The 27,605-nt window shown below is 43.7% G+C and overlaps 1 protein-coding gene across 5 annotated transcripts in view; it reads right to left on the reverse strand.

The window, feature by feature from the left end:
- CARD11 (caspase recruitment domain family member 11) overlaps nucleotides 1–27,605 on the reverse strand; it is a 1,114,500-nt gene that overhangs the window by 231,194 nt on the left and 855,701 nt on the right. For all 5 annotated transcript variants that reach the window (XM_078664998.1, XM_078664996.1, XM_078664999.1 and 2 more), the window contains exons 9-10: nucleotides 22,538–22,717; nucleotides 16,205–16,259 (exon numbers count right to left, since the gene is read on the reverse strand). In XM_078664998.1, the coding sequence (XP_078521124.1) occupies nucleotides 16,205–16,259; nucleotides 22,538–22,717 (235 nt within the window). The remainder of the gene's footprint in view (nucleotides 1–16,204; nucleotides 16,260–22,537; nucleotides 22,718–27,605) is intronic.

Here is a 27,605-nt window from a genome sequence, read left to right on the forward strand (position 1 = left end):
TCTTGATGGCAGTGACTTCAGGCCTACAAGGAGCATGTTTTCTCAGAATCCCACTCTTTAAAGATGCTCTTCCCTAAGCCCCACATTATTTATTTTGTATGTTTGCTAAGCTTGTACATTCACATGGCCTTTCGGTAGTGTCAAATGTGGACGACACTCAGAGTGTCACCTCCCTCACCTTTGAAACAGACGCAGACTCCACTCGGTTTTGTTTGAATGATGTATCAGAATGGATGTCAATTAGCTGCCTGAATTCTAATGGGATAAAACTGAGTTGCTGGTGGTTGCCAATGATCTAAATCGTTGGTCTGCGATGCACTGGTCAGAATCCCTAGGTAGCCATCCTACTCCCAAAACAGCAGATAACAAACGTACTTTGGAGGTACAAGTGCAAAAGCTAGCAACCAAATGTTTTGGCATACTGAGAATGCTTAGGCAGAGTTCAGAGTTGTTACCTCTGCCTTCACAAACACTTGTGGTACAAGCACTAGTTATGTCAACTTTGGACTATGTTAACTCTCTTTTTCTTAGAAGCTATCACTACATAGTAAGAAGACTTCAAGTTGTACAAAATACTGCGGCTTACATTTTTATTAAAGATCCCTATACAGGGGAGTAGTGAACCCTCCGCTTTAGCAGCTATGACAGGGGTGGAGTTCTTGATGGGCCTGTCCTGTCTGCAACTCAGCAGACAAGGCTCATAAATAACGTCAAAGGGTGGGTGGGTGGGTGTATAAGTGAGTGAAAGGATGGATCGGTGTGTGACTGAAAGGGTGGGTAGATGGATGAGCGAAAGGGAAGATGAGTAGATGGATGAATGAGATAAGAATGGATGAGAGAAAGAATGGGTGGATCAGTGAAAGAGGATGAATGGATGGATGAATGATTGACAGGATGGATGGATGGATAAATGGAAAGATGGATTGGATGGATATCGTTGGAGATGTAAGTACAGGTTGGATATGGATGGGCGGAAAGACAGAATGGAGAAAGACTGAATGAGGGATGAAAGAATGAATGAATGACAGAATTAAAATATGGATATCAGCAGGTGGATGGAAGGATGAAAGGATGAATGGATAGATGCTTAGAAAGAGAAAACAAGAGAGCTCTTCTGGGAAGCGTAGTGATGACTTGCTTCGTTTGCTTGGTGCCATAAGAGCTTTGGTTCATAGTGGGGGTATTTTTATTTTCAGGCTATTCCTGTGTCCCTAAACATTAATTCTGTGTCAAGCGCACTGGCCTCTCTCCATTAGCTACCTGTCGAAACAGATTATACAGTTCAAGGCACTCTGTATAGCTCATCGAGCTCTTCATAATAAGGGCCCACGGCTACTACAACATATGGTATGGTCCTATATCCCCAATAGGACCATGCAATCTACTGTCTTGGTTATATGGCAATTCCCAAGACCCATAGGTCAAGAAGTGGTGGTCGGTCCTTTGCTTCTTTGGTTTCTGAAATATGGAACTCACTGCCCATTAAGATGTGTAAGACCAAAGACGAACTGAGTTTTAGGAAGCTACTGAAAACTTTGTTATTTATCTAATTGCTGTTATGGATACTGGTATATTAACCAGGGCTGGGAGGCCCGTTGTGGATTGCCATGCACTTCAGAAATGCCAAGAATAGAACAGAATAGAATAGAATAGCTTAACACATGTGTTGAATCTCTCACTAACATAAACATTCATACCTAGCTCCTGGAAAACAGCCCAGGTTATCCCATTACTGAAAGAGTCCACTGTGGTTGTTAACTATTGGACAACTGCTTCAGCTTCCTTACCCCTCTACAATTTTGAAAAAAGGTAATTAATCTTCAATTATCCTACTATTTGGAAAAGAACAACATCCTAGATTTTTCCCAATCTGTTTTTTTTTTCTATGCTTAGCAAGTAATCAGTTCTTCTAACGATCTCTGATGATATTAGACGTATTCTGGACCAGAGTGTACCTGCCACTGTGATCCTAATGGATATCTCTGCACATTTGACACCATCTCACCCCCTACCCTAATTTCGAGATTTCAGGACATTGGCGTTGATAAGCAGGCTTTAAAATGGCTATATTCTTTTCTCATAGACCGCCCTTCTGCAGTCTAAATTTCTCTATTCTCCTCTTCAGTCACCCCAATGAAAGGGTCATCCCTTAGCCTCACACTTTTGACATTTATTTTGATCCCTTATCTTCGCCCTTTAGAAGTTTGGATAGTGAGGTCAACTTGTACGCAGGTGACACGCAACATTTTTATTCCCATCTCCTCCAGCATTCTTGACACCCAAAACAAATTTGAAGGCTGCATGGAAACAGTTGCTGATTGGATGAGGGTCTGTTGCTTTAAGCTAAAGGGGGACAAGACAGAGGTTCTCTTCTTCGGCCATGGCCCTTTAGTCTGGCCACCAGCTTGGTGACGTGAGGACTAGGCTATAACCTAAACTGTTTAACTCAGCCAGAAACCTAGGTCTACTCATGAATATCAAACTTTTGTTCACAAACCATGTCAACCATATAGCAGCAACAGGTTTTCATTTCCTACATTCAAAAGGCCTTCATCGGCTCCCCATCCAAAAGGGTATATTATTCAAATCTCTGTTGCTTCACCTACAAAACCGTGAACAATGTTGGCCCCTTCTACCCAGTTGAGAAGTTCAGTGTATTGTCCATCTCACACACTCAGGTCATCTGCTAACAAAAATGTTCTACTTCCCAAGGTGGGAGAGAGGATGTAGCCTAACGTCTCGGGCAGTTGACCTCAAATCTGGGGAACCGGGTTCGAGTCTTGGCAACGACGCTCAACATCCTGTGATGCGGTGCAAATCACTTAATCTGCCTAACAAAAATGAATGTGTTCTTATGTAACGCAACTGGTGCTCATGTAAAGCGCTCTGATACCTGATATCATCAGGTCAAGTTTGCGCTATATAAAACTCTGAATAAAAAAAGGTCCGTAGAAGCAGATCAGAAGGATGAATATTCTCTTTTCTTGCTGCTAAGTGCTGGAACTCTCTTCCTGTAGAGTGGGCATTGGCCCCCACAATCAAACTTCTCCAGGAAAGATTGAAAACACGGCTTGTTTAAATTATACTACTGATCAGGGTGTATTCTTAGCGCCAGGAATCGGTGGTATCACGGCGCTTAACAAACATACCTCAGTCAATCAATCAAAGCACATAGGCCCACATGCATCATTGAGAATTGCATTCGCAAACGGTGCGAATCGCAATTTTCGGCCGTTTGTGAATGCAATTTTCAAATTTTGGATGCATCATGCTTTTCGCAATTTTAGGAATCGCAACCATTGTTGCGATTTCTAAAATTGCGTTTGCATTTAAGAAATCGCAATTTGAGATTTCTTAAATGCAATACATGATAATTTTTAAATTGCGAATTTGCAAATTGGAAGGGGTAAATTAGCATGAAGTTGAACTTCATGCTAATTTACCGAAAAGTTTCAAACATGCACAAGTTACATATTTGAAAGTTTTAATTTACACACACACATGTCCTTGGGGCATGTGTGTGTGTAAATTGCATTTATAGTTAAATTTCAGGGGTGCAGGGAGGGGTTCTTTGGACCCCCCCTGCACCCTTGAAATTGCATTCACATTTTGCGAATTCGCAAATTGAAAATCGCAAAATGTGAATGCCTTCCCATTCATTCCTATGGGCCTTTTGGCCCATAGGAATCAATGGGAAGCTTTTCCTTAATTGCGATTCGCAAATTGTGAATCGCAATTAAGGAAAAATAAGGAATCGCAAAAAAAGTTGCGATTTTTTCATGCATTGCAGTTTGCGATTTCTAAATTGTGATTCCTTAATTTTCGCAATTTAGGAATCGCAAACGGAAACGTTGATGCATGTACCCAATAATTCCTTTTAGAAACCTGTCTGATTGGGGAAGGGATGGTAAAAGCTCAACAAGTCACATCCTGGATTATCTACAGCAGGGATCTCTAAACTTGTCTGTGATAAGAGCTTCTAATGTTCAATGAAACTCATTGAGAGCTACTAATATTATTAGTGTTGTAATATTGACAACATCAGATCAAATACATTATTGGCCACTATATGTAAGATTACTACCAGTGATCACCTCAGGCAGGGTTGACAGCAGTAATGTATAAAAGGCTTTGTCTTTACGGAAAGACTCTATGAATAATGAATACCAGAAGTAGCTGCAATGGCTCTGGTGCCAAGTGAGTAACATTTGTAAAAGGTCTTCCCAAAGCCACACCATTTATCAATCAAATATCAGCTTTAATAAAGACATTTTGGAAATTCAGAAATTTTTCTCCAAATATCGGCTTATGAGTTTTGAAAACAAACACATTCTCACTCTACTATACACTCTAGATTTTGGTGTATGTATTTTAATTCAAGCAAATAAAAGCCTCCAATTTAGTAGTCTGGCTGCACAAAGGAGAGCTACTCACAGGTTGCTGGAGCTCACAAGCTACTTTTTGGAGAAGCCAGTTCTACAGGGTTCTCCGAGTGTGTCTGACTGTGGCCAGATGGGAGCTCTGGTACATCTACTTTCTGCTCATATAAGTGTCGCTTTTTCAAAAAGGACACATGTTGCAAGCAGGGGTGCAATGCCCATTGGGCTCAAAGGGCTTCAGCCCCTCCTCCGTCGTGTGTGCCAGCCCAGCTGAGACAGTGTCCCGGGCACACACAGCAGCACCCGTGATTCACAGGAATTTAAAAGACCATTTACTTGTTAAAGAGGCTTTGTTGTTCTTTCACCCCTTCTTAGAGCCCCTGCATCTTCACTCTTCCGATTGCTGGAAGAATTACCCCCACCCCCGAAATTTTTATTAGCCCTCCTCCCCGAAAATGTCACTCTAGTTGCGCCTCTGGTTGTAAGGGTTATCATGCCTGCCGTGGGGTCTAGGACTAATGCCATCAGGGGTGTAGCTACCATGGGGGCAGCAGGTGCAGTGGCACCGGGGTCTATTAGCCCTGCTAATTGCTGCATTTTACTTAGTGAAGGGGAGAATTTCCATCGCTTGAGCCCTTGGCATCCTGACTACCCTATTGGTTGCCAGGTAATTGCTGTTCATTGACTGACAACTGTTGTGGCTGTGCCAGAAAGCCCCCGAGACACCATCATTCCGTATTGTCTCCCACTTCTCCCCGTATAGCTTCTTAAATGTTTATTAAAGCGAGGCGCAAGGCCAGGGGATAACGCCTGCCATGGCGGAGGGATTATTTTGCGCAACCTTCCTCACAGGCTTCTCATAAAACTTCTCAGGAGCGCCGAGTATTGCTCCTGCCACTCCAGCGCGGCCCCGCGTCAGAGGCCTGACAGCCCCACCGAACTGTGTCACGAGGACTGATGGATTGAGACCACCGAACTAATTTCTCATGGGGATTGCGGCAGGACAGGGCTTGAAATAGAGGCGCATTAAGCCGCAGCACCAATCTTTTTCAAACATTTACCCTGCGACCGCCGCTTGTCAGTGAGGTCAAAGGGGAGCCGGGAGAAAGGCGGAAAAGATTAAAAGAGAGATGGGGGCACGGCTACCACTTTAAAGACGAACGCGTGGACATTTAAAAAGCTCGAACGAATGTGAGAACCGTCGTTAAAGGGGACCACAGAGGTTAAAGAGCCCGCGGCCTCATTTTAAGAATAGTGATAGCGGGTCACTGTGTGTTAAAGGTATTCATTGCATGACATTTTCCTTTAGTTGTTACTGTGGGGATGAGAGGTCTAATGCATGCTTCAGAACACATTTAGCGCACTGTGGTCCACTCAGGAGCCATATTAACAAGAATGCCAGACAATGTCGAAATTTAAGGCCCAGATGCATGAAAGGAAAATCTGGTCGCAAAGGGGCAGATTCTCAGAATCTGCCCCTTTGCGACCAGTATTTTTGCATTTGGGATGCATCATCTCAAATGCAAAAATCTCAATTTAAGGAATCTCTAACCCCCAGATTCATCAAAGTCCTGTTTTGCGAGTTCCTAATAGCGAATATTAAGGAATCGCTATTAAAGACTCGCAAAACGGGATGCATGTAGAAATCGCAATATTTTTTGCGATTTCTACTGCTTCCTTATTTGCGATTCGCTAATTGCTAATCGCAAATAAGGAATGGCTTTCCCAATGAATGGGGAGTCATTCCTTATTTGCGATTAGCAATTAGCGAATCGCAAATAAGGAAGCGATTTCAAGGGTGCCAGGGTGTCCAAAGGCCACCCTGTAGCACCCCTGAAATGGTAATGTACACTGGTGTTGCGCACACACATGTCCAAAGGACATGAGCGTGTGTAACATACAACTTAGAAAAAGGGACTAAAGTGCATTTTTCTAAGTTTTCGCTATTTACCACGTAGTTAGACTTCACGGTAAATAGCGCCCCCAGATTGCGAATTCGCAATTTTAAAATGGTACATGAATTGCATTTAAGGAATCTCAAATTGAGATTCCTTAAATGCAATTATTCGCAATTTAGCGATTTCTAGATTTGCGATTTTTGTATTTGGGATGATGAATCCCAAATGCAAAAATATCGCTCGCAAAGGGCCAGATTCTCAGAATCTGGCCCTTTTTGCGAGCCGATTTTGGCTTGATGAATCTGGCTGTATATTGAGATTCCTTAAATTGCGATTGCATTTAAGGAATCCCAAATTGAGATTCCTTAAATGCAATGCAACAAAGCAAGAAAATTAGCGATTTCGCTAATAGGGGGATCAACTTACCATGAAGTTGAACTTCATGGTAATTTGCAAAAAACTTTGAAAAATGCACTTTTGTGCATTTTTTGAAGTTTCATGTTGCGCACACACATGCCCTTAGGGCATGTGTGTGCGCAACATATGTGCACAGATTAATTTCAGGGGTGCAACAGGGTGTCCTTTGGACACCCCTGCACCCTTGAAATTGCATTCTCAATTTGCGATTCGCTAATTGCTAACCGCAAATTGAGAATGTCTTTCCATTCATTCCTACGGGCCTCTAGGCCCATAGGAATGAATGGGGAGGTATTCCTTAACTGCGAGTCGCAATTTGCGAGTCGCAATTGAGGAATATTAAGAAATCGCAATTTTTTTAGCGATTTCTTCATGCATAGCATTTTGCTCAGCCCTAATAGCGAATCCTTATTTTTTGCTAATAAGGAATCGCAAAATGGATGCTTGATGCATCTGGGGGTAAGTCACTTATGTACTGGAATTTATTTAAATGTTACCGAGGCGTGAGCTGGTCCTGTTTGAGGGGGTTGACTCTTAGCCAGACCTGCTGAATATTCATAAGCTTGACCAGTGCTTTAAAAGGGCCCGTACTGTCCGGTATGGAGTACCGTCACTTTTTTATTTTGAGAGGGAGAGTACCGGCACTTCACAAGACAGACGTAATACTTTTAATTGGAGAGAACCAGCACTTCACAGAAACAAGAAGGTACTTTCCCATTTTAAGCACTGAGCTTGACAGCACTTGTAGGTCCATAGTTCAACGGAAGAAAAGTCCCAGCATGCGTCGAACTAGTCCATGGAAAACCAGGAAAGGCTTGAAGCCACTCTGATGGTACTGGGCAAGGTGATAGCTATGGCAACTGATCTCACTTCAGTGGCATCAACAGCTGCCAACTAGCCACACGTCACGGCCAAGTCTTGCATTTAGAGCATGGTACATTCATTATTAGACTGTTAATTCTATACTTACAATAGGACTCACAATCCTACAAGCCCTAGGCCCGATTTACTATGTTCGCATAGGCATCAGTGATGCATTTTGGAGATACAGGACTCAAAGTGATGGAGATAGCTGCGATAATGAACTTTCCCATGCAAACTACATTTTGATTAGAGGCGTGGATGAGTGTGCGAAGGCAAAGGCAAAAGACCTTGCGTCGCGTAGCACCAAACCTATGACTAAGATCTGCACAGCTCCTTTAAAGTAGCAAGACTTGACTTTGCATGGCATATGGCCGTCAAATGAAACCAGGAGCAAATAAATGGATATTGGCACAAGCTTATAGTCTTTCAGGCCACTTATTTAGGTGACATAGCAGGCCCGCCCTACAGCATGGTCCCCAAAGATCAAAATACAGAAACAATACAAATTAGAAAGGTGTTTGGTTTCTGACCTCTGCTGGAAGAAGGTGGAGCACTTCAGAAGGCTCGATTCTTAATGGGAGGCAGAAAAAAAGTAGGATTTCATCATGGAGGGTGACACTGTCATAACCTGTCCCAGTCGAAGGTAAGTAGTCCCTTTTGAAACGTTTTTAGAAGGTAACAAAAGGAGGGCTGTGCCATAAGGTAGATCAGCCTCAGATGGGACTCCACCCTACAGGTTTAGGGCTATGACAAGAAAGAGGAACAATGTGATAATGCATCAGTTAGAGGATGCCCAAGTGCCCAATTGTCACTGGAGAGAAGAGGGTATTGACGGAGGTTCAATGAATGGTGTGCAACATTTACATTGCAGGTAAGTACATCACAATTGTTACATTGTAGGCATGTACACTGAAGATCGATTTTAGTAACTTTACATGATGATACTTTACATCGCAGGTAATTACTACAACTTGCACCCCCATCATACACTGCTTATGACCTCACATATTACAACCCTAATGACATATTAAACAACATAATTGATGAAATTATTGATTATATTTAAGTACCAATATTGTCAAAAATAGATTACTAATGAGATCAACCAGGGGAGAGGATGTAGCCTTGCAGCTAGAGTGGTCGACCTCGAAGCTGGGGAACTGGTGTCGAGTCTAGGCAACGACGCTCAACATCCTTTGATTCTGGGCAAATTACTTAGGGCCATATGTATCAAGGTACCCATTTGCGATTCTGAAATAGCGATTTTTAAGAAATCCCTATTTCAGAATCGCAAATTGGTGTGTATGTACAAATTCGACATACTTTCCCATTCATTTCTATGGGGCAGGAGGCCCGTAGGAATGAATGGGAAGGTATTCTCAATTTTGCGATTCGCAATTTGAAAATCGCAAATTGAGAATAATTTCAATGGTGCAGGGGTGTCCAAAGGACACCCTGTTGCACCCCTGAAATAAGCATGGGTGCACATGTGGTGCACATACATGCCCTAGGGGCATGTATGTGCGTCACATGGCCTTTGAAAAATGCAAAAATGGGCATTTTTCAAGGAATTCGCAAATTACCACCAACTTGAAGTTGGTGGTAATTTGCGATTCCTTAGGGACAATTTGCAGTTTGTTTTTGCTTCATACACTGCATTTAAGGAATCGCAAAATTTGCGATTCCTTAAATGCAGTTGCAAAATAAGGAATCGCAAATTTTGCGATTCCTTATTTTGCACCAGATTTTCCTTTATACATACCATTTTGCAAATTCGCATTCGCAAACGCTGAAATTCGGCATTTGCGAATGCGAATTTGCTTCATACATATGGCCCGAATCTCCCTGTGCCTAACAAAAATGAATGTGTCCTTTTGTAATGAAACTGGTGCTCATGTAAAGCGCTCTGATACCTGATTTCTCGGGTCTAGTTTGCACTATATAAAAAAAAAAAACAATGACTAATATGCTATGTGTGCAGCAAGTGGCCAAAGAATATTCCATTGTAATGTGATTGGCGGTAGAAAAGTGGTCATAGATGTAGCATGTTGCAGTGGCAGATGGTGAACTTTCAAAGCGGTGTGTCATAAGACTAAATCATGAATTTTCATGTGTGAGTGTATTTAGCAAGCACAACTGTCTCAAGGGGGCACAAACGGTTCTACTACATGGAATTTTTCTTAAAAATTCCCAAAAGATGCATCTATATCACACCAAATCTCAGATGTTATTTTAACGTACTGCAGCAGATCTCTTAAATCTTCATAAAATACATTTCTGTGACCTCAGTTTCACTGAAACAATTGAAAAAGCCTCTCCCATCCAAAATTTAGGATATTGATTCAAGCTTCAGAGAGGATGAAAGAAAACAGTATGTTTCTCTATTCGATTTCACACCAGCACACATGCATTTTTGGAGTGGCGGGCTAAATGAATTTTGGCTTAGAGAAGTGAAAGAGTTAACTGGTGAAGAGGGAGTGTTCACTAGGTTTTATTGTAATGTCATGATCAGAAAAAAGTTTGTGCGATGTAATTTCGTTTGTCACCATCATTAAAATCATTGGCTTAAAAATGTGCACATTTTTGATCATAAAAAGCAAAACTGGCAAGTAGGCTGAGGAAGTACATAACTCATATGATACCATACATCCCATACCAATAATATTAAACTTACTTGTACAGACACATGGCATCCTGTTCGAGCTGGACAACAACTTCCACCTAAGCAGACAGTGAGTTAACTCATAAAAGCACAGTGAAGCACCCATTGATTTATCCCCAAAACTGGCTTCTCTCCTGCAGTGGGCAGGGCTTTCCAGTGCTTCCTGGCCATGCTGGCTATGTCCAGAGTGGCAGTGCTTTCATCTCAACTATATGTTTTAGAAAGTGTTTATAAAACATGTAACTCTCATAACTAATTTTACAAATGTTAGGCATTTCGTATATATTTCATAAAGCTGAAACATAAGCATACTTCCATGCAGCCCTTTCATATTTTTTCACAAATGGCTCAGTTACCAACACTGCTAAATGTGAGTGATATGCACACGTTATGCCAACACAGGCAGTAATACTTCAGCAAACACAACAGACAGACAACTCAAAAAACCTCACCACCTCACCTGTTATGTTAGTAGGAATTTATCAAGCGCGCGGTCACCGGAGGTTTCACGGCGCTAATCGAATGAATGCTACCGCAAGAGGCCAGGTCAGCAGGGTTGCCCGAAGAGCCAAGAGCCACCTACACAGTGGCGGCTCCTCCGCTAAGGTGGAGGAGAGTTGCCTCACTGCTTTTAGAGCAGTGAAAAGGGGTAAAATAAAATGATAATACCAAGGTTATTATTGTTTTATTTTTGGTTTCTGTGGCTGGGTTAGGGTGGGGCAGGGCTGCGGGCTCAGTGTGGGAGAGAAGTGGGCTATGCACACTTAGAGGCTGATTACGATGTCATTTGGAAAGGCACTGAATCGGATTCGGGTCTGCCGAATCCAATTCAGAACCCGTCTTTCCGACCGATTAGAAAAGCTTTCTGAACAAGTGATTACGATGTTCGGACAGCGTTCGGACTTTCCGAGCCGGTTCAGACTCGGTTCCAGATGGCATTTGAAGGAACCGAGTCATCCGAAACCAACTCGTACTGGTCTATGGACCGCATTTCCGACCGAGCGATTACAATGTCGGATTCGGACAGCCTTTCCGAATTGGTTGTTCCGACACTGATCGGCTGTCGGAATCTGACTTTGGAGGCCTGTAGCATCCCCCCTTCACCCGCAGCCTTAGGAATGGGGCCCGTGGGGGTACCCTAGAGACCCACCTTTCAGACCAAGCACAGTGTGGTAGGCACCATGGGGTGCCTGCAACAGGGTGCAAGATTTTCCACAACCACCCCTTTCTTCAATGCGAGCCTGTGTATTCGGTCAGAACACAGGCTCCGATTGAAGTCAATGGGAGTCCGACCGAATGGTATCTGGAACCATGGTAATCGGTCGGACTCCCCGAATCTGAATCAGTCGAAAACCATTCCGATTTGGTCAGAATGCCTTCCGACTGACATCGTAATCGAGCCCTAAGTTCGCACGACTGCTCGGCCAGCCCTTTTGGCCGGCCAAGCAGTCATGTGCACTTTGCATATTCCCTACCAGGCTGTAATGGACAGCCTAGTAGGGAATATGCACAGGCTCCTTCTTCTGATCTGAGTGCCGATCCACGGCGCTCAGATCAATCACAACGCTGCATTGCAGCATTGTGATTGGCTCAGGGGAGTGTGTGCACTCGGAGCTTCTGCAGCTTCTTCTGGACTGGAGTCAGGAAGTGCAGAGAAGTGGAGGAGCGATGCGGCTGGCAGAAAAAAGGTAAGTGCGGTTTAAAAATATATATTTCCAACACCCCCGTTGTCATCGACCCCCTCCCCCACCCTCCTTCCCTACTAGCTGCCACTGCACTTATACACAAAGAGAGCCTCTGTCTTGCCTTACATTTTACCTCCAATTGGCTAATTTGATCTATAGAGGCCAATGCCAGCCCTCCCCTGCAACCTCCTGTACATTCATTCAGTGGCAGGTATGTGACCCGCTAGTTGGTTTAGAATTAAGGTGGCAACATTTAGAAACCTTTCCAAAAATTGATAAGAACTGTCCAGTTGTATTTACTTTCCATTTTGGTACATTGTTATTTAATTATACGTTAGACTCCAAATACCTGAATGCAATGGAAAATCGGCATGGGACAAACTACTTAAACCATACAAGGTACAACTCAGGGTAAATCCATCACTGAAATAAAATATATATGGCATATTATATCACACACACTGATATTTATACATTGCTTCATCAAAAGCTCATATGGGGAGCACTGTACTTTCCATTGGCATTGAGATAGAAGCTATGTCTGAGGTCATAAAATAGGTCATTATTGTTGCTGGCAGAGGGCAGTGCCGGGCTGCAGCAACATACTATTTAAGCCCTGGTGCTGATTCTTTTTTAAATACAAACTAAAAAGTGGTCTGTGGTTTATAACAGGAGTTCCAGATCATCCATCTCAAGCAGATACCTTTGAAGCTCAGTTACCTACATTGCAATGTCTTAATGAATGTGCAAGTAAGGCCATTAGTGGTTTGCACACACCCTAACCATAACATCCTGATGTGTGCACATATTGTTTGATACTTTTCTTGTTTAGGTCAGTGCTCTACACACAATGTTGATTGATGTTAGCTGTGGTGTCACTTAAGGTGTAAGTAGTCTAACCCCAAATAAAAAAGGCATTTTAACCTATGTTTTGTTTACATACCGTTGGTGGATATGAAATGGAATTCTCCCAAGGCAACTCCTTGCTGTTTAGTTCAGACTGCCCTCACCCTCCCATCACCACATCCACCGCATTCTATTTTCCAGTGGTCAGCAGCCCAGGCATCCCTAGAGCCTGCCTCATGCTGTATCTCCCCTATTGACACCCAGCACTAAATTTAAAATTGAACAAATAAGCATCAAGCATCACATTCCTGCTGTCAGAAAGAATTTTCTGTAATTCAAGCACAATATTACCCATACAATAAGGGTCACATTTGCAGCCAAGCAGATGCAGCATTTTGTCACCATATGAAGCCACAGCTGTACACTAGTCCTTCCTCATGTGCAAATGAGTGCTGAGAAGCAAATCGGAGTGCATCTGCTGTGACTTATTGTTTTTCGCATTATTAGTCACTGTTTAATTAGCGCTTGCTCCTACGCTAATTGTGCTTCTTAGCAGTGTAGATAAATCTTTGTGCTATTAAGCAGTGTAGAGAAATCTTTGTATTATTATGACATTCAGGTGTTTAGGCTCAGGTAGGTGGAAGGCTAAGGTGTTTAAGACTGAGTTCATACTTTCCACCTGTAATTCGCACTATGGGGCCAATTACAATGTCTGGTGGAAAGGCTTCGACCGACAGTCGGATTCTCCTAGACCGCGTCGGAGCCCATCCGCCCGACTCAGTAGGTAACAATTCTGACCAACCCATTACGATGCTCGCGGTTGGAAGGGGAACTGTTCATCATTCTGATTCGGTTTTGACGGGGAATCGGAGCATCTGAATGCGATTCGTACAGCTCTATGGACAGCGTTTCTGACCGACCGATTACAATGTCAGATTTTGACAGCCTTTAAGACTCGGTCTGTCTGACACAAAAAGGCTGTCGGAAACTGACTTTAGGGGGTCCTAGCAGGCGCCTCTTCATCCTGAGGCCTCCGGTTGGGTGCAGTGGGGGTCCCCAAGGGACCGCCTGTAAAACCATGCACTCTGTGGCTGGCACCATGGGGTGCCTGCCACAGGGTGCAAGGTTTTCTCACATACCCTGTTTTGTCGGTCGGAACACAGGCTCCCACATGAGTCAATGAGAGTCCTTCCGAACAGTGTTCAGAAGCATCGTAATCGGTTGAGAGAAACCGCTGATCTGAGTCGGTTGGAACCGAATCCGACAAGGAATCGGGTGGATAGTTTCCACACGACATCGTAATTGGGCCCTATGTGCTTTGGAGCAGTTGCTTTAAAACGTTGGCTTCTGATGACATATTAATTATAACCAACATGCACCTTTCAATGAAGGATTTCACATGTGCTGTCAATTTGGCTGCTGTTAGGAAACTAAATGCTACAGTTTACAGACCCTTAAGACTGAACGGAGCTATTGCACACTTTGGGATTCCAGCCACAAACTACAAACTAATACCTGACAGGAGGGCACAAACATATTTAAACACTGCTAATCGCTTTAATGGCCTGCTGAGAGATGAAACAGGCACATGCATTTTGATCACTTTATTCTGGAAATATCTACGTTTATATTTCCTTTACAGGAGGTATGAGGAAGCATGGCGCAGCTTCTTTCTTTTAACTTTAATCTGACCTTGTTTGATTGGTCACAGGACTTGGTAGGGTGGGGTTAACAGTGAAGCCTGCTGAACTGTGATTGACGTGTAGCCATGTGATTGACGTGTAGCCATTGCCTCTGCAGATCTGAAGCCGACAGCGCCCAGGGCTAACTTTGTTGGCGGAGTAGGTCCTTCAGCAAGGAACACAATGGCTTTGCCGTGCTGGTGATGTCATGAGCCTCAAGGCTGTTAGCTCCTCAGTCCGGCAAATCTAGGATTGCTAGCGCATGCACAGAGTGCATGATTTGTGCCTGCCTTAAACCTGACTTGCGAGTTGCGTTCGCTGCCTGGAGTCAATGTCTGCATAGCAGAGAGCCTGAGGCAGTTGCTTGCAGAAAGAATTTTTTACTCTTAATTGTAGAATACAAAGCACAACTAGGGGGCAGAAAAAGGACAAAGGCGTGGCCCCTTCGCTCATATAAATGAACCACCACTGGCATGGTGCATTACTCCAAGTGCACAGACACTATATGAAGCTATCTCAATGACTGGATGATGTCATCAGTGATGTCATCAATTATATAATTTGAGAAGTCATCAATGAGGTCATCAATTATATAATTTAACATGTCATCAATAATGTGGTATACGAGATCATAAGCAGTGCATGGCGGGGGCACAAGTTACAGTTAGCTCAGTAAACCATATGTTGTGAATTTCAGTTTCTTTTATTTTTAAACATTAGTTTTTACCTCAGTTAAACACCTAACTATGATGTCACTTTAACCTTTGCTTTTTTCAATGAATATATATATATATATATATATATATATATATATATATATTTTTTTTTTTTTTTTTTGCTGTACGATGCTCCCTTTTTTCCGGACCATAAACGAGGCGCACACCAGAGGGAATTTTTCTTAATTTATTTCCGCAACAATAAGCCAGACATTAATTTTCCCATATGACCACCAGCTGCTTCTCCCGCGGCACGGGTGCTGGAACCTCACCGTCGGCCTTTCTGTTGCAGAAATAAATTAAGAAAAATTCCCTCTGGGGTGCGCCTGGTTTATGGTCCAGAAAAAGGGAGCATCGTACAGAAAAATTGTTCGCATTTCACCAATGCTGAGGTTCCAGCACCCGTGCCGTGGGAGAAGCAGCTGGTGGTCATATGGGGAAAAATGAATAAATATATATATACATATATATATATATATATATATATATATATATATATCACCACAAACAAGTTTGCCCTTTTAAGAAACGCCTGCACAGTCAAAGATGTCAGCCAGTGAACAAGGGCAGGAGCCCGAAATGCATTTGGCATCCGAGATGGGGGAGGAATGCATGCTGAACCTGCTTCTGCAATAAAAGAAGGAATGATTCTTCCACTGTGTAGGCGTTTCTTAATAGGGCAACCGTGTGTGTGTGTGTGTGTGTGTGTGTGTGTGTGTGTGTGTGTGTGTGTGTGTGTGTGTGTGGGCATTTGTGTGTGTGTGTGTGTTATAACTACTACTTACAGTGTATAATGCAATGTAAAGCTAGATGCAATATAAAGTATAGGTTGGTGATACATCACGATTAAATACCACAATGTAAGCTACCACCAACTGATGCATAAGCAACTGAGATTGACAATGAATTTGTTCATTCACTTTGGATATATGTGGGGGAACAAGGCCCTCAGCAAACAGCTTGTAAGTTCAAACCCATGCTTAAAAAAGCTGGTACGTACCAATATACAATCACATTCAGTTTAATGACTTAATGAAATGGAAATTATATCTTACGTTGAAAATCTGCAGACCGGCTTTCACCAACAACTGGGGACTTTGACCGCTGAATCTAAAAACAAAGAAATAGCATATACAGACATGAAAAAAGGATTCTGGGCACACCATTCCCTCTTGACATTACAGAACATCCCCACTCACCTATTTTTTTAAGTAATTTTTAGAGTGCATTCTGTATGGAGTGTAAAGCTACTTGAAGCTCTGTTTAAATTGGGCCACATACTCTTATCACTGTCCAATCCCTGCCGGGAAGAGTGATTGTCCATGAATGTCCTTCAGGTACTCATGTTGTCCATATCTACGGCTAGCACTATAAGATGTGCAGGCCAGTTGCCTTTTATACAGATGCTCCAAAGCTGTCATGCTGACTTACTTTCTAAGATAATTGTCATAATTAAACGTTTAAGAGATCCATGGGTGACTGAGGTCACTGAATTCAATGTTTAAAGAAAATGTATAAAAATAAACAGACCTCTCCTTAGGATGCAAGAAGGAGAGATAAGAGAGTAAGATATATACTGCAGGGATTCAGTAACAAGTACTCCTGCAAGAGTGGTGCCTTTTCACATAATACCACCTCGGTTTGGATAAAGTTAGCAAGTGATACAAAAGAAGGTGGCTGACAACAAACATGGCCTCACAGTGTTCTGTTCAGACATCATACCATGACACCAGTTCTTTCTTTGAATCCAGTCAACGACAACATAACTTTACTTTATCTGTCTTTGATCTCCTGTTGGAAGATTGTTAAACCTTACTGTTGTGTTTAGTAGGTTTGTTCATTTAAAGAATGCCAGCTTCTGCATTTCTTGCATGTCATGGGTTTCTGTTGCCAGGGAAACGGAACTGCATTCTTAGTGGGACTGTAGATGCTGGTCTGCCTGTGGTTGGTCGTGTGTACCTATTTATATCAAATTAAACCATTAGCAACTCTACTGTGTGGTCTCAAATCTTACAACCCTCAAGCTTACCACTAATAGGACTGCTATTAAATAGAAACTTCATTCATCATCTGCTCAGCAAGAAACCCAAGGGATTGTTACATCTGTTGGGAGGGAAGGTCCTGGGGATGCAGTATGATTTAAAAAATCATAATACTCAACATGTTTATACACAGAAGACACGAAAGGTTGAAAGTACACATTGCACATGTCAGACACAGTGACACATGATACAGAGACATGTGTAGTAGAAGTACCGTAAAAGCGTGCTTGAAAATGTGAGATAAAGAAAACACATTTATAAGGCAACACTAATGAATATAAATGAGCTGTGATAATGAATGTAATGCTTATGCTGCTTTTTAACATGTCTTGAAAATTGTGATGCTAAGTGTAGTGACCTAGTGTTCTCCATGCTTTTTGCAGAGAATGCACCAGTTAGAAAAGTCGGTGCAAAAATGTGTAGCAATGAATTACAAGCTTGATATTTTCTAATATGATACTAGAGACTCTATACTGTATGAAATATTAAAAATGAATTTTGTAGAATGAAACTAGAAAAACGTGCATGTATATAAATATTGTAAAAAATGTGGTAGCAGGCTATTTCTAACGTTAGTCATTTCCATGTAATAATAATTTGGGAAAAAATACATATTCATTATTTGAACTCATTTAATTTCACTATATTTGAAGCTGGTTTAAAGCTCATTTCATTTAAACGTGCGATTCTAACTTAAAGGCCTTCTCGAAATGTGTTTTCTCTAGTGCTAACTTTTCCCCTGATTTAATATAATGGATAATTCTTTTCAAGTGAAATGTTACTTATTTGTCCAGTACACGTGTTCCCCCTGACATTCCTAAATGTTTCTTTAACGTTCACAGTGAAATATTCCTGTGTGAATAGAATTTCAGCTATGCCTATGGGCAGACTACTTTGTATCTTTTATTAGATGCTAGGCTTGTGAGGACTCACAATTTTCCATTTCTCATGACTAGCATGGGAAATCAGGTTGATGTTTCAACCACCTCAGCAGTGGCGGTGCGTCCATTGGGGCGTTTGGGCGTTGCCCCACCAACCAATGCGCACCGCCATCAGAAACTTCACCGGCCGCAATAGGGGAAAATGGGGGTGGGGCTGTATCTGATCGGGTAACTGGCGCGCATGTTTGCTTTCGGGCTGGTCATTTTTCTGACCAGCCCGAACATGCGCAGTAGCCTCCCCCTTGGGAGACCGAGGGTTGCCTCATGCCGCAGCCCCCGGTCTCCGAATGGGGCAGGGAGTTACGCTGCTCCACAGCCAATCCTGGCGCTGCTGGAGCAGTGTCACGTCACTGCATCAGTATGGCTGAGAGAGTGACGTCAGACTCGTGGCTGAACGGACCTGAAGGGCGCAAACAGGACCTCGGGTGCCTGCTCGTTGCGTGGTCAGGAGAGCCAGCCTTGTTGCTGATCGGAGGAGGGGGCTACTACCTGCAGTCACTGGCCTCACTGACATGGGACCGGGTACACAGCAGATGTCGGATGCGAGTGTTTAGCTCGCTGCAAAGACACTTGAAAACAGCCCGAGGAGCGTCCTTGGAAAGACAAGTGTAGATGTGCAGTGTTAAAAAAAAAAGCGTTTGCGATCTGAAGAGTATCTCTGGCCCATCATGTGGCTGCTGTCTGCTTGCAGCATGTTTCTAAAAAAGAATCGGCAGTCCTAAAAGGTATTCATGGACAAACTCAAAAGTGGAAGCAAGCCGGTATTTCAAGAGCTGTATTTTTGGCACCACTAAGACAGAGCAGACGTTATTTATGTTCCTGGATAGGCCCTGTCCGAGCAGCTTTAAAATATGGCACGCTCTGTTTCATGCGAGAGCGCCACGCAGAGCAGGTTTGTTTCTTGTGTTTCTTTTATTGAATGGCACCTTCTTCAACTGAGGCGGGTCCTGAGGCTGAGAAGGCACGACCCTGCGGTCAGGTAAGTTTACATTTTCTGTGTTAGCCTAGTGGGAATTGATTGGTCAGGATTTTTTATATTAATAGTGAAGTGATAAAAGGGTTGAACGGCACATTTTATGTGAATGTATGTTATGAGTGAATTAACGCACTTTTAAAGCATGGAATACAACATCATGAATGACTATAGGGTGGAAATAAATGCAATTGTTTTTTATATGTACTTTCTTCCCGGTTACAGTGCTGTGGTAGGAATTGAAAGTATTAGGGAGGGAGGGGTTGGCATGCAGTGTTGTGCAAATTATGTATTTGTGTGCATTTGTTTTATTATGACCTGGATAAAAAATATGTAAATTACTTTATGCAAGGGTTAATTTAGACGTAATGCATAAAATTGGACGGCAAGTCAAACTCATGTCATTTTTTATCTCTGTGTGTGGATGCATGAATGAATGATGTATGGATGCAGGGTGGGTGGGTGGATGGATGGGTGGATGCATGAATGATGTATGGATGGATGCATGCATGATGGGTGGATGCATGATGGATGGATGGATGCATGAATGATGTATGGATGGATGCATGATGGGTGGATGCATGATGGATGGATGGGTGGATGCATGAATGAATGATGTATGGATGCAGGGTGGGTGGGTGGATGGATGGGTGGATGCATGAATGATGTATGGATGGATGCATGCATGATGGGTGGATGCATGATGGATGGATGGATGGATGCATGAATGATGTATGGATGGATGCATGCATGATGGGTGGATGCATGATGGATGGATGGGTGGATGCATGAATGAATGATGTATGGATGCAGGGTGGGTGGGTGGATGCATGAATGATGTATGGATGGATGCATGGATGCATGCATGATGGGTGGATGCATGATGGATGGATGGATGGATGCATGAATGATGTATGGATGGATGCATGCATGATGGGTGGATGCATGATGGATGGATGGGTGGATGCATGAATGAATGATGTATGGATGCAGGGTGGGTGGGTGGATGGATGGGTGGATGCATGAATGATGTATGGATGGATGCATGGATGCATGCATGATGGGTGGATGCATGATGGATGGATGGATGCATGAATGATGTATGGATGGATGCATGCATGATGGGTGGATGCATGATGGATGGATGGGTGGATGCATGAATGAATGATGTATGGATGCAGGGTGGGTGGGTGGGTGGATGCATGAATGATGTATGGATGGATGCATGCATGATGGGTGGATGCATGATGGATGGGTGGATATATGGGTGGGTACATGAATGAATGATGTATGGATGCAGGATGGGTGGGTGGATGTATGGGTGGATGTATGAATGATGTATGGATGCATGCATGCATGATGGGTGGATGCATGATGGATGGATGGGTGGATGCATGAATGAATGATGTATGGATGCATGAATGAATGATGTATGGATGCAGGGTGGGTGGATAGATGGGTGGATGCATAAATGATGTATGGATGGATGCAAGGTGGTTCGGGCTCGCTTGCTGCGCTCGATCGCTGCGGTGCAATATGCAAATTAGTTTACGCCCCACCACTTTCAAATGTCACCAGCCGCCCCTGCACCTCAGGGGACACAATGTGAACATGGACATGTGAAAGTCTTATGATGGTGGTGTGATGCCATGCCAGTGGACATTGCTAAAAACTCTAAACTCCAAAGTCAGGGGAAAGAACTGATTTTTGCTTCACAACAACTTCCATTCAAATTGTTCCTACTTGAGATTCAAATGCTATGCTAATTGATCTTTTACTTTGGACTGTTTGTCGATGCTACAATCAGTAGCTGATGGACTAAGACCTTCTTTGCCGAACCATTTCTATATTTCATTATATCTTTAGCTCTAGGCTAATGGAATTGCCCCTAATGGACTTTAAGTCGAAACATTTCCCCATTTGTAGGACCTGAGCTGTTAGAAAATTGAACCATCCTTCTATCTTAAATGGTAGTGGGACTCTGTAACTCTGCAAACTAAGTGGAACATTTACAAGGAAGTGGTGGAGCGCAGCGTTAGCCTCCTTGGCTTAATGCTGCACTCCACCACTTATGAAACTCAGGGCTGCACTGTATTTACAAGAATAGGGTGCAGATTGCGTTTCCTGCTGAGCTGGCGCTAATTTAGCTGCCTAGCGCCAACACAGGCACCCTTGCACCATAGTGCAAGGGTGCCTGCGTTGAGGGGAATGATTATTTATGTGCAGGAAGGCAAGCCTTCCTGCACATAAACAATCTGAAATGGCATTTTGAAACCTCTATGTACGCTGCTTAATGCAGCACACATAGAAGTTGCAAAAAGTAATTTTTAATGATAGTTTATGTGCAGGAAGGGTCAGGCTGCAAATCTTCGTGGACACATCAGAATGTACATCTTTCAAATCCTGTTATTGGAGACATTAGGTCTGGATCCTTAAGAGCCATAAAGGGCTTATCTTAGTGCATTTCATCCAACAGTAAACAAGATTCTGGAAACAGTGGCTATGAGATAGCTTCAGAGTCCATATCATCCGGAGGGTCACATGATCGAGGAACATAGTAAAAACTACATGATTTAGCTATTTCTGCACAATCGCCGTGACTATGGGGAAATGATAGATTAGATAGCTAGAAGCTGAGAATGACTCTCATCTGCTTCATTGTTGGAATGTTGCCATATTTAATGGACCTGTCTCAGAATGGTGGTGGTATGATATGTAGTGTGCAATATATTGCATGACAGTGGCATTGTATCCTTGACATCGACCTACCATTACATTGTAAGGTAAGTATATAAAGGTAAGTATATAAAGACTGTTCTTAACAGCATTTATACTTACCTGTCAAGGGTGAATAGCCAATAGATATTTACATTACAATATAGTGGTTAGTTGATGAAGTAGATGCAATATTACTGCAGCTCGTCATTGTTGACCTCGATGTATGTAGTGGCATACAATCCTAAGAACCTAACTTTTTGTTCATTAATGATTTTTTTTCTTTAAAAAATGGCTTAGCAATGCCAACTAGTGTAACTTGTCACCTGCAGTAGATAATGTGAAAAACTATAATTCTCGATGACTAACTCTAAAAAGCTGAAAAAGAATGTTGAATTTCAAGTCATAAAACAAACACTCTAAAGAATGTATCTACTCATGTGGCCTTAGATAAATGACAGCTAGCCCTCCAACTACTTAGTATTAGACTGGAAAAATAAAGCAGTTTCAGATGTTCTAAAAACACTGAATTGGCTATGAAGTTTGGACTTTCGTGGAGAGTCTATTGTTAGTGGTCATCTGAAGCACTCGTCTTCCTACCCTTCAGCTGCGCGGCCAGGTGATTCCCACCACACAGGGCAAACTATATAATAGGTACACCTTGACATACTCAGATTCCTGCAGGGGAACCCTCAGGAAACCTATATGTACTCTCACCTGTAGTCCTTTAATGTTCATTAATCTTTGTCTTTTTGTTTGATCTGTGAGGAAGAATTCGTTGTCTTCTGGTGACTCCTCTGAGGTGGAGGAGTACTCTGCCTCTTGCCCATTAATTCTGGGACTCATCCGTCCAGTGTTCTGAAGGTTGTAGGGTATGGCCAGATTCCTGGGTAAGCTCTGAACACAGAATATAGGAAGAGAAAGAAGAGTACATGAAGTCAGAGGCCGACGAAGACCAAATAATACTCCACATCCATTGTCTTCCCCTCACTGTCTGCTTCTATTGCACATATTATTGTTATTTACAGGCTATTGGAAGATAAAGCATTAAACCAAGTGGGATCAATGAAATAGCTCAACTAGGCACATAGAGACACTGTTTCCATAATTCTGTGCATCCCAAGCATTCTTGAAGGCTCAATATTCTTTTCTGAGTAGCTACTGGGACTTGTGTCTTTCCCTACCTTCTGTGTATTTCCTTCTAACTCTTCCATTGGAACTGTCTCTTACTCTTCAGCTCCGAATGTTATTTTTCAGACTCATCTGTTTTAATTCCACCATTAGTCTACTATCTTTCTGTCTCTCCTCCTTTTCTCTTTGTACTTATATTTTTATTTCATCCCTTGACCATTGCGGTTTCCTAATATTTGTTTCGCTGTATACTCCATTACTGAGCTTTTCCTGTCTTTAACTTGCCTTCACTTTTTCACCTTGTGTGAATACGTTTCTTGGTGTCTTTCGGGGCATATCCTTGAGCCCAAGTGAATAACATGCACTTTTAGTTGTTCTCCATGCTGGCAGCATGAGCAGTGCCGGTCCTAGGCCTTCTGAGGCCCTGGGCGAAAGGGAAGATGTGAGGCCCCTCTAAGTGACATCACAGAAAGTGACTTCGCAAATTAATTGGTGAGAATGTACGGCAAATCACCAACATACTCAAGCATCACGTGGCACACACTGTCATCTTTTTCCTCACGCACCTAAAGCTACAAGCAAAGAGGTGTATTTATGACATTAGTGGCCTTGAGACACCTGCTTAGCACTCATCATGTTTCACAGTCAACTCTTACTCTACTTCATCTGCAAAGGATACACCATTCGAAACACCCAGTTGGTATATCATGCTAATCTATACATCATGACCTACTCTACATACTCTGGTGTTTAGGACATGAGACAACCAACCATCCTGGGCAACAGTCAGATTTAGGCCATACACGTTGCAGCATCGAACAGGCCACTTAGGAGCTGACAGTGATATTTCATTTGCCAAAACAAAACCAGCCTATATAGTCTGATTTACAAAGGATATTCGCAGAACAGCTGGGCTGCTGAATCCCACAGTGTCTACTTAGCAAAGCACACTCTGCACCTGAGAGGTTTTACTTAAAAATAGAGAGATAAAAAAAGTTGTTTTTTCATACTTTGTTTTATTGGTCCATTGATTGTCACCATAGATGCCAATAAATCCCTGTGTTACTTTATAAAGTCTTTTTGGTTTATTTCACAGTAGCTTTCGGGAGAGTTGTGAAGTACTGAAAAATAGTAAGAGAATCTAAAAAAAAAATCCTCTGTTTTGTGCACTGCACTTACAGACGAGCTCCTGAAAAAGCAAAGTTTAGGATTCACGATTTATTTTTCTTTCCCCAAAGAGGTCATTAGGCACAGAAACCTCTTCAAAAAGGATCTGAAGTGTACTGAAAAAATAGATTTGCAGCACATTATTTAAACGAGTGTAAGAACGAAGTGTATTTTCAGTGCTCGCTTGAGAAGAGAGAGGCTACAGCTTTGGATCTTGAAATGATCTCAAGGAAAGGAAGCTGAGATGCTGACACAGGACACAGTCAATGACACCCTGACCGGGCCACCAACACTGGGTGAGTGACAGCATCTGCATAAAGCAAAGGATATCTCTAAACTGTACATACGTAACATTTGTGCAGAGAAACACTAACACTAGGGGCGTGGAGATCACAAAAAGACTGGGGAATAACAGGCACAGAGACAATGAAATTGTCACAGGTCCATGGGGCCCTGGGCAAGGAAGATACAGGGACAAACTAACAATGAAACAGAAAAAACAGAAACATTGGAAACTATACTAACACGGACACTAGAACATTGAGACATTTGGGGCAGTGTAATGCTTACAGATACCATGAGGCATAATCGGAGACTTGAATTGAGATGTATATACACATCAGCAGTGCCAGTGAAGATTACATGTATACACACACGCATAATATATATGATTGAAGCAAGCAGGTGACGCAGGTCTCTTACCTTAAAGTACAGAACTCAACAACGCGACGACCGACTCCTCCCTGCGGCAGCCCTGCCCACGCGGCCCGATCCGAGACGGTAGTGACTGACTGCTGCCTCACGTATGGCGCATGTGCGCATGCTGAGTGCGTCACACTGAGCGGGGGCTGGCCATAAAATCATGTCCAAGGCCGTCATTGGTAGGGCTTTCGCGCGCTACCAGATTGACGGCCCTGGGACCCACTGTCACCCGCATCATGGCAAGGCCGGCGTCACGTCACCACCACACTAAGGCACCACCACCGCCACCACCAAGCTAGGTGGTGGGGTGCGTGCAGGCGTCACGGTCAGGTTTGCGTGCATGCGCAGACAGACAGTGTTCAGTTCCCCCCTCTTTCCCTGCCTTAGTTACTGCCTGCGGCCCGGCCCCTGCGCGAGCGCGACGAGAGTGCTGTGCGCACTGCGCAGCGCTTTTCCCCATGATTATTTATTATTCCCGCAACTGCGGGGCCGGCGGCGGGGCCCCCCTGAGCACGAGGCCCTGGGCACCTGCTCATACCGCCCATGGCTAGGACCGGCCCTGAGCATGAGCCCAGAAGTGTACAAAGATATCCGAGCTATCAGAGTACATCAACATTGGGAAGGGATGAGCTTCACTTGAATTGCTAAAAAGCATTTGCTAGAATGAACTGGGAGGTGCCAATTTGGTGATCTACCAAGCACAAGAAAGACAACATGGTGGCCATCTCCTATGCACAAGGGGCAGCCTGCTGCAGATATGCTGGAGGGATGACAAACTGCCCCGCTGGCGTCCCAAATGAGTGCCTGGTAGAGGAGATAAAAGTAGACAGCTCTGCTGGATGTGATCTGGAGCGCACGCGCCCCTTCAAGGCAAGCTCTGGAGGATCAACTACAGTCTCAGCAGGCGCATTGAGATGAGGTGTCAGCGCACATGCCCAGTGATGGGGCCACGATGCAGAGGGGAGGCAGCAGCATGGGCCCCATGAGCAAACTGAGAATATGGACAAAACTGCAATTGGAAAAGTATAACAGAGTTGGTGGGTCTGGCTTGAGCAGGGTGAGGCCTGATTGTAAAAACCTGGGTCGGGGACAATCGATATTTGCTCGGCGGTATTGCCTCTGTGACCCACGAATTATTAATCAATGAAGAGGCAGGCGCTGGAGACTGGAAAGCAGGAAACAAGGTTTTATTCTCTCCGGAGGAGAACACAGCAAAACAGACAGCAGGTATCGTTCTGAGGTGCTCTAACTTATTTCTGAGGCCTGGCCCCTTATATACAGCCTTTTGCGGTTTTATTACAGTTTACATATTCATGGCAATGCTTTGATGTACGGAAAGACATTCCCGGAATCCCCCCTTCGGGCCCGTTCCCACACACATTTACAGTAGAAGTCCCCACCCTGGTCACAACAGGTGATGACTATCGCGCAGCTGGATATTCCGCCAATTCATGGAATGCGGGGTTCGATCGGATCTCATGGGGTGGGGGCTTTGATCAACTCGGGGGTCCTTTGATGAGGGAAGCTTTCTATTGCACGGGGAGGGGCAAGGAATAGTATCGGCAGAGCTGGGTGTCGGCCTGGGAACGAGGAAGACAAACGGGCACACGGGGAAAAGGGGTTTGCATCAAAGGGCCGGGGACCAGGAAAGGGAAGAAGGGAGGTGTCGCGCTGGGAACAGGATGAGGTTCTGAGGCAGAGCCGCGCTGAAGAGGGGTTTATGATTCAAGGCAGGTGCGAGCAGGGGGGGGGGTTGGTCAGCGTGCAGGCTTGGTGTGGGCGAAGGGCTATGTCGGGGGCCAGTGGCATGCAAAAAGGGATGGTCCTGATCGGGGCACCTAAAATGGCGGGCGCGCACGACAAAAGTGTGGCGTCAGGGAAAAGGCAAGATGGCGCAGATAATGTTCACCAAACCGTACTAATTTTCCACAGTCCTCCCTTTAACATATTCAAGACATCTTGCTGGTTCATTCTCTACTCAGTTCTATTATGGTGGGCATAAGAAGAAGCAGTAGGAACCCTAGGTGAAGGAGTCGTAAACATTACATTTAAGACCTCTAGTTTTAGGAGGCGGGCCTATTGATAAACTTTGATAAACTTGTTTAGCAGGAAAGTCATAGTAATGCAATACAAAAATGATTCGAAGTGCGGGTAGTGAGTACATTTCATAAGGTGAACTGATGGATTGTTACATAACTAATACAATGTTGGCTGGGAGAGAAACGAGACGTAGCAGAAATGATAGTGAAGGAATGTTCGAGGTTTAGTAAGTTTTCAGCAATTTTTCGTCTTCTGTTGGCACTGTGGAGCACCGGCGGTGGAGCTACGAGTCCAGCTCTATTCTAAGTTCCGTGTTGCAGGGCACGACCTTTTCCTCGCGTTTCTGGTCAAAAAGGTCTTTTTCGCCCTGTGTCCTTTGGAATCAATAGTCAAAAGTTCAGGTGGAAGAAGAGGGTACAAATAGTCCATCGGGTAGGTCGGAGGAAAAGGGGGATGGAGCAAGGCCAGATCGGGAACAAACTAGGGGAACGAGAGATTTCTGGTAGGCGGGCTCATGACCGGGTCTAGAGAGCGGGGTCTTCTCAGCACACATTCGAACATTTGAGCAGGGGCATCGGGTTAGCCCTTTCCTCTCATTTTTGTCGGAGATAGTGCCTCGTCCTGCAGCTTCGTTCAGTCGCGGTCTCGCCTTGGCCCATGTCGCAGACGTTCCATAGTCTGTAATCAGGCCACGTGCTCCCACATCCGGTCCTTCTTTCCTCCGACAGCCGTACCCTTGAAGGAG

Source organism: Lissotriton helveticus, chromosome 10 (assembly GCF_964261635.1).
Source record: "Lissotriton helveticus chromosome 10, aLisHel1.1, whole genome shotgun sequence".
Classification (NCBI taxonomy): Eukaryota; Metazoa; Chordata; class Amphibia; order Caudata; family Salamandridae; genus Lissotriton; species Lissotriton helveticus.